Source organism: Arachis stenosperma, chromosome 4 (assembly GCF_014773155.1).
Source record: "Arachis stenosperma cultivar V10309 chromosome 4, arast.V10309.gnm1.PFL2, whole genome shotgun sequence".
In the NCBI taxonomy this organism is placed as follows: Eukaryota; Viridiplantae; Streptophyta; class Magnoliopsida; order Fabales; family Fabaceae; genus Arachis; species Arachis stenosperma.
This window is the reverse complement of record NC_080380.1, coordinates 10,104,542-10,113,064: the sequence shown is the minus strand read 5'-3', so window position 1 is coordinate 10,113,064 and position 8,523 is coordinate 10,104,542. Positions and strand designations below refer to the sequence as shown.

The 8,523-nt window shown below is 25.2% G+C and overlaps 1 protein-coding gene across 1 annotated transcript; it reads right to left on the bottom strand.

Moving 5' to 3' along the window:
* Window positions 1-2,701: 2,701 nt before the first annotated feature.
* On the bottom strand, window positions 2,702-7,707 carry LOC130974575 (peroxidase A2-like). Its single transcript, XM_057899446.1, has 4 exons — window positions 7,492-7,707; window positions 5,210-5,401; window positions 3,870-4,035; window positions 2,702-3,185 (listed from the first exon to the last, which is right to left on the bottom strand). Exons 1-4 carry the CDS (start codon window positions 7,705-7,707, stop codon window positions 2,767-2,769), a joined length of 993 nt encoding a protein of 330 aa, XP_057755429.1. The 3' UTR covers window positions 2,702-2,766.
* Between the last annotated feature and the right edge of the window lie 816 nt (window positions 7,708-8,523).

The window sequence follows — 8,523 nt, the reverse complement described above, 5'->3', positions numbered from 1 at the left end:
GGAAGATGTTTAGATGGGAGGATAGGGGGAATTGGCTTTGGCTTTGGTGTCAACATGTTCCAGAAAAGCACAAATTCTTGGCTTGGCTATGTCTTTGAGAGGCTCTTCCTATTTCTGAATTTCGTTTTAGGGGGGCCATTTCGCACACGGATAGCTGTCCATGATGTTTCTTATGTTAGGAATCGATTTTATATTGCATTCGAAATTGTCCAAAAGCCCAGCTAGTTTGGCAAGCTTTGCGAATCTCCGGTCAACCACTGGATTTGATGAGTTGGTTCTTACATAATAGCGAGCAGCGCCCCTTTAGATTCTTTTCTGGTCTCTAGTGAATTTGGCATTCGAGGAATAACGAGATCTTTCATCCGCACGAGCCTTGGACCACAGTGACTAGTATGACTTTGTCATTGGAAAAGGAGCTACTGAATATTTTTGAGTTGCAACGAGTGTCTATCTCCTCCACCATTAGTGGCTCTTGGATTCTCTTCTCGGTGGATACCTTTAAAATTAATTGTGATGCTACTTATCCTGACAATGGTGTTCGAGTTGATTTTGCATGTGTTTGCAAAGATTGGAAGTGTAGGTGGCAACGAGACGGTCTGTGAACAATTGAGAGTCATAATATTCTGCAAGGAGAGTTGTTTGCTATTTGGAGAGATTTTTTTTAGCCTGGGACTCGGGACAAAAAGGTGTTATATGTGAGACAGACTGTGTGAAGGCCTTTATTATTATCAATAATTTACAGCATTGTTAATTGATCCTTTGATGTTGAAAATTAGAGATATCATGTCTTGTAAATGGCGTGCTAATCTCTGGTTTATTTTGAGAAATGCAAACACAATAGCATATATCATGGCAAAGACGGCAATGAGGATCCTTTCTCCCCAAGTGGAGCTTCCGTTGCCTTGAAAGAATTTTGAGAATAATATTCAGCAGGACCGTCTTTCTTAAGCAATTTTTTGTTTGTTTTTTCTTTCTTGGTTGTTGTTTATTTTCTTTCCAATCACAAAAAAAATCAATGTAATTTTTTTAAGAATTCAAATAGGTTCAACTTTTTTTAGTTAAATATCAATTAATTTTTATAAATTATCTTTTTGTATCTGAAATTCTAAATTGTAAATCTTAATCTCTCAACTTGAATTTTAAATTCTAAATCCTAATAAATTCTAAATTTTTAAAAAATAAAACTTTTAACAATTAAAAATTTATTAATATTGACTAATTAAATATTAGTTCTTTGTATTTTTTTCTTTTTTAAAATGTGTTAGTTTTTAATAAATAATCATATAGACTCAATTTTAATAATAATATTAACCAACTTTTTTATTATAATTATTTTTTTAACTTCTATTTTTTGAAGGGTTTAATAAATAAGTATACACCCACATGTGTTTGTATAAGATAATCGTTGAAAATAAAGCTCGAAGAAAGAATCTAAATGAATTTAGAAATGTGTACGTGGAACTAATTAATTAACGAGAATGAGTTTAATTAGATGAGATCAGTTGGGAACGTGTTGCATCTCTAGATCTTCATGGTATTTAAGAATTCTTCCAAGTCTACGAATATGAAACTCTATTTACTAATTCCCTTTGTTTACGCAGTCGTCTGTGTGCAGTTATTGAATTGGATCCTCATTTTTTTTCTTTCAATTATTTGGTAAGACATAATTTATCGTTATTTAATCTTTTTATATCTATATTTTTTTTGTCTTATCTAAACATAGTAAGATAAAAGATTATACTTTATAAAATAATTAAAAAAAATTATTTCTAATATTAACATATTATGCATTAAAATATTATTTAATAAATAAATTTACACTACTTATTTAATAATTAAAATTCACTCTTAACAACCGTTTATATGAATTATACGGATTATATAATTATGGTGACTATGAAAATTTAATAACACTTAAAAAATATAGTTAAAATTAAAGTCATATTTTTTTTATTTGATAATACTTGTTAATTTGATTACTTTTTTGTTTTTATCTTTTTAAAAATTAAAAAATATTATCAGGTAATAAAAAAATATAACATTAATTTTAGCTATATTTTTAAATATTGTTAAAATTTTATAACCATCATATATTACAATATGCACATTTTACATACTTACACACATTTAAGAGTTTTATCTACTCCTTAACTATTGTTAAGATTCAAATCTAAATTCAGCATATTCAGAAACACTATATTTTACCACTCAACTAAAGTCTTCAGCAAGCCTTATAATTAAACTAACACTAATAAATTTGTTTCTTTTTTAAACTAAAAATAGTAGTGGCCTAACATTTTTATATATCCTAAGCCCTTTTTCGCTTTTTTTGGGCTGGGCCTAAAGCCCTATCCAAATACGCATATGAAGAGAGAGAGAGAGGGCCTGGTTTTATAATTTATGCAAAGTAATTAAATATAATAATAATAAACGGGTGTATTAAAAGGTGAAAACTTAGGTGCAGTCGACTTCACGTGAAGTTGATAACTGAAAACCGTTAGATAATTTGACTAAATTTTTATCTAATAACTCTCAACTATCAACTTCACGTGCAGTCAACTGCACCTGAGTTTTTACCGTATTAAAATGCATGGCATGCTTCCACCCTACTTCAATTTATTTCAATAATAAAGCATATAGTATAATACTAGTAGTCTAGTACACACCACATACATAATAATACTTGAGTCATTTAAATTGAGCTACATAGATCTTATTATTATTTTGAACTCATCGATTGTTCATCACCACCTTGTCGACATTATATTATGACCCATTAACAAAGTTACAGTGCGATCGAATCTCTCCTTGATCTCCCGTTAGGACTCCAATATTACCCATTTTGATCATTGATTGTGCGAATTGTTGATTGAATGCAATTTTGCTATTGCTATAGGTATCAACAAGGGAAATGGTATCTGCCCCAGGAGTTGAATAAAGCTCTTGATCACTCTGAAGCAATCCTCTTTGAGACCTAAGATTGGAGTAATATCTGTTGTCCAATATATTTGGAGTTGAAACATCCAAATTGGTTAGGCTATTACCATTTCCATTTTGGGGACATATTTCTTGCAATGTTTGTAAATAATCTGAGTCCAATGTTGGATCAGGATTGCCTGTGTTGTTGAAATTGTATAATCGATTAACAAATACTCTGCAGTGAGCTCTTCCAATTGTATGAGCACCTGTAAGTATAATAATATTTACTTATTATAATACTTGTACTAATTAATGAATCTCAAGATCTCATCAAATACATCACTTCTCTTATTTTAAGAAATAATAATATATAGAGTTTTGCTAATCATAAATATCCTAAAAGTTAATATTGGTTAATGTGCTTAAGTAGTGTAAAAACTTTTACAAAAAATAAGAATATAAAATTTTTAATATTTTTATAATGTATTTATTGAATATTAGTATTTTTAAATTTAAAAATGTTATTTATACACTAAAATCAACCATTAAAATCAGCCACCAATATATTTGTGTATAAATACATATGTAGTTTAATTTATTTTCAATATGTATTTATATTCTAGCATGTATTTTATACCGATGGCTAACTTTAGTGGCTGATTTTAGTGTACACGTAGCATAACTCTTTTAAATTTACATTCTAAGTAATTTTAAGTTTTTAACAAGTGTCTTAACAGAATTAAGGGCATTTGTTAATAAAGCCCTAATATAAATATATACATATATAATGTCCATTAATTTGCTATAATATAATTAGTATCTACTATCTAACTTTTCTTTTCAACTGAGATAAGAAGTGTCATATTTATTTATAATAGTTTTGATGTAACAACAAATAACAACTATATAAAAAATTATCTATCATATATATATATATTGATGAATAATACCTGAGAGTGCAACTAAATCATTAGTGTCGAGACCTTGGTTTTGAAAGCTAGCTTTAAGTTGATCGAGTGTGAAGAATGGTGCCGGAATGTTTTGATTAGCAAGGCTTCGGTTCGCTGTTAAGCTGTCTCTTCTTCCCAATAGAACTTTCCATTGGGGACCTCCGCCCTAAATAATATTAGTTCAATTTATTTTTGTCCTTCATAATTACTAAATATCAATAAAAATATATTTTCAAGAGAAAGTTTGTTTTCACAACGATAAATATTAGGGGGGAAAAAAGTTCAAACAGTCTATAAAATCTAAACTTGTTTTATTTATTATTTATTTATTATAAGGTGTATTAAATAAAAATAAAAACAATAAATTTTAATAATTTTTTGTTATCAATTTTGTTTTTCGAAACTTTTTGTTTTCATAATTATAGCTACCTTTTTCTTTTGGACAATTTAATGATCTATCGTTGAGAATACTTTACTAAAAATAATAATTTATTTTATTAGAACTAATAACCGTAAAAAACGTTTGTTTTTCTTGTAGTGGTAGGTCATCATATGTGTAAATATGATAAAAACTAATAACACTTATTTGTTTTTTATACAAAAATTTGTTTATTATTACTTTTTTGTTTCAAACATGCAGTGTTGATTTTTAAAACTTATTTTGTTTTAAATTAAATAATGGTTTACTTATTTAACACTTTAGAAAACATTAATTAATTTTTCTGTTAATTAACTATACTAACTGAAAAACAGAAAAAATATTTTAAAAAATGAGTTAATATAAATTCTATAATCAGATTAATTTATCTAAAATTAAATAATTTCTTTCTTAATTTATACAAGTAAATAATTAAATATAATTAGATATTTATTTGGAACGAACAGGAGATATTATTATTTATTATTAAATATATAAATTTTAGAGTAAACGACAAATAGATCCTAACTTTTTATTTCAAAAATAAATAAGTTATTAACTAGTTAAAAATAAAAAAACATCCATCACTTTTTAAAACGCGAGACATTTAAATTCCTTTGGAGGACCGATTTGTTCTTGTATATTTTGAATAAAGAGACTTAATAATATCTGATATTTTAAAAGAACATTGACATTTTTATATTTTTAACTAATCAGAGACCTACCAATCTTCGAATTAAAAAGTCAGGACCTATTTATTTATTTTTTTCTAAATTTTAATATAATCCTTTTGGTGTGATGTTAATTCGTATTAAATAAAAACTATAAGTATGTGGTTTATTTAGTTTCTTTTTTTAATTATGAGCTTCTCTAGTCACAAGAATAAACTAATACTACTAATGTTGAGACATTATATTCTTACAATTTCAGAAGACACTTCAGCTGCCATAGCAAGAATATCCGCACAAGAAACTGTTCCGGGACAAAAAGTTTCAACAGATTCCTTCATTTTGGTGACCACATCGAAACCCCTTATTGAATTGGCATTTGCAAATGCATCTTGTTCGCTATCTATTGTTGCCGTCTTGTTCAGCAAAATTGATGCATCACAACCCTGTCGAAAACATGTATATAATACATGAAATAATTAACTTTAATTTGGTACATCATTAATTTCTTTGTGTTCTCATCATTACCTAGCTATATCCATCCTATATAGTAATATTTTATCATATAATTTTAATTTTTGAGATCAAAAGTCTTATCAACTGTCAAATGTTTAGGATTTCAATTTTTTTTTTTAAAAAAAAATAGTGTTCCTAAATTGTTATTTAATTATTTTAGATTTCTCAAAAGAGAGAATATATATATATATATATATATATATATAATATTTTAATATGTCTATATTTATGGTGGTTACAGTGATTATACAAATGTTATTAAAATTAAAATAATATATTTTCATATTTTGATAACATTTTTTAATAATATTTTTTAAAAAGTATTGTTAATCAATAAAAAAATATTACTTTAATTTTAATAATATTTTTTAAAATATTATAATCACTATAACCATTGTAGTATAAGTATATTAGAATTAATTCTATATATATTCATTTTCTTTTACTATAGTGTTTTGTTTGTCGTCCTCGTACTAAAATAAAAATACTTGATTAAATTTTATGTTAAAAAATATTTTATTTAAGTTTATTCTCACATACATAATGATAGAGATGAATAATCATATTAATTTTGATCTAAAACTAGAATAAAAGGAAGTATGAAATCGATTCAGTAAAATAATAAGAAATAGAGACGAATAGTAGAATGAAACTTGTAATACTACCCACGTAGTCTCTTACTCAAATCTGAGTCCAACTTCCTTTAAATTAAATGATTCACAAATAAAATAACATAATTGAATAGTTTAAAATCAAAGACAAGAGAAAATCATTGAATCAATACTTTGTAAAGATTAATTAAATTCGAGGGACTTATTTACTTTGATTAGAAGTCGTTGATTTGCTTAAGTACTCAATTTTATTGTTTGACTCAGCTCTTTGACTTTTTTTTTTATTTGTTTTTGAGAAAATTTTACTTTCTTTTTTTGAGATGCTAAAATGACACTTTTCTCTTCTCTATTTTATAAATGTATATTTTTTTTTCTAACTTTTAAAAAACCTCCTCTTTAATCTATTTAAAATTTTTTGTGTTAACTAATATTAATTTTATCTATTTTTTAAGAAAAAAATTTATTTTTTTAAAAAAATATCCATTAACAAAAATTTTATTTTTTATCATTAAATTTTGTTTATTAAAATATCTTTTAATAAACTATTTTTTATTGATTAAATTATATTTTTACCAAAATATTTTTAAAAAAATTAATAATTAAATTATTTTTTTTTAAAATATCTACCCTTCAATAATTTTTTAATTATTAAATTGTAATTTTACCAATATTTTTATTAACAATTATTTTTATATTTTATTATTAATTTTTTAATATCAATATATATTATTTTAACATTAAATAAAAAAATCTTACCACCCGTTAATATGTATAATAATTAATATATATTGATATAAATAATCTTACCAATTTTTTCTAAATCTGTCTCTCAACTATGGCTATGTTAGACTAGAATACGTGGAAATAACTAGAGAAAAAATATATATACACCTAATATTATTCATATATATAATCCATATTATAATATTCTTACTGTAAACACCATAACAATATGATATGGTAAACCACAATTTGAAACCCTAATATATAGTTAGTATAAGAATTTTTATTTAAATTAATAAAATATATTTATCAAAATATGAAATGTGTAAATAAATTATAATTTTATACATATATTACACATTTTAAATGCACAGCTTAAAAAATCAATAATAATTGAGTCCGAATACTATATACCCGACATATGATACATTAAAAAAAAAAAAAATCAGTTACATCCGAAGTATAATATAACTGCGTAGTTGTAACATATTACGTATATCAATATATCAAATTAAACACAATTCATATACAAATTTAACATAAGATATATATAATTCTATTTACAGATTTCAGTAAATATCATATCTTAATAATTTAAATGAAAAAAATCCGTTAGTATGACACAGAATGTCTTAAAATAATGTAGGTAGTTAAATTTAAAGTGGAGTTGTAAAGAAAATAAGCACTTGAACAAAGCAATCATGGAAGTGAAGCCTGATGAGGCTGGCACCAATTCGTGGATCAGAAAAGGAAGCCTTAGCCACGACATCAAACACAATATGTTGCAAATTGGGACATGTTCGCAAGTAAAACGTGGTACTGAGCTGAGCGTTGATGGAGACTGATGCACACAACAACAATGCCACCAACACTCTAACACAAATGGAATAATTGCAACACATCTTTTTGGCTTTCTCTCAAATGTAAGCTACCAAGTTATGTTCTCTTCTCTCAAATCAAATATTACTATTTATAGACTAAGAGACACTTTGCTTTGCTTTGCTTTGATGTAATGTAAGATCAAATGGTACCGCATACTTTCTTTCTTTTAAAATAGTTGTTTAACTTAATCTTTTTATTAAAAAAATTATCTTGGATATATTATATTATTATTATTAAGAAAAGTACGAAGAACCAATAGAATATTTGTACAATGTGTACAATGGAGGTTTAGGGAGTATTAGAGATATAACCATTAGTGTTACATTTTTTCATCATCCTTGGTGAACCCAAAAATCAGTTTAAGTTTTTGAGAAGATGTTTATTATTTCTAGTACTCGAATGGTTGGTTACAGCTTCCTTTTGAAAGACGAGTATAATATTAATTGCATTGATTAAAATTTATTTTTCTCTATATATTATTCTATCTATTTATATAATTTCTTCACTTTTTCTTTTTGTGTTGGTCCGTGTATTTTTTATTTGAAAATGTCTAGAGAGGCAACATTCAGCCAATTAATTTAAAATTAGTCAATAATTAAAAGAAAATTAACATAAAAAATATAAAATTAAAAGAATAAAAATATTTAAAATTAAATAAAAAGAAAATTAAAAATAAAATAAAATTAATTTAAAATTAAAAATTTAGAATTTAAAATTTAAATTTTGATATTTAAGATTAGGATTTAGAATTTATGATTTAGAAGAGTGAACTTTGACCAAGGAAGTGATGGCTATCATGATAGCGAATGAATTGTAATTTGAAAAGAAGATGAAAA

Excerpts from the sequence above, each read along its gene's own strand:
- LOC130974575 (XM_057899446.1), bottom strand. The coding sequence starts at position 7,707 with ATGTGTTGCAATTATTCCATTTGTGTTAGAGTGTTGGTGGCATTGTTG. Across the intron at positions 4,036-5,209 it reads CTGAAGTGTCTTCTGAAATT|GGCGGAGGTCCCCAATGGAA; the intron begins GTAAGAATATAA and ends AATATTATTTAG. Across the intron at positions 3,186-3,869 it reads TGATTTAGTTGCACTCTCAG|GTGCTCATACAATTGGAAGA; the intron begins GTATTATTCATC and ends TTATACTTACAG.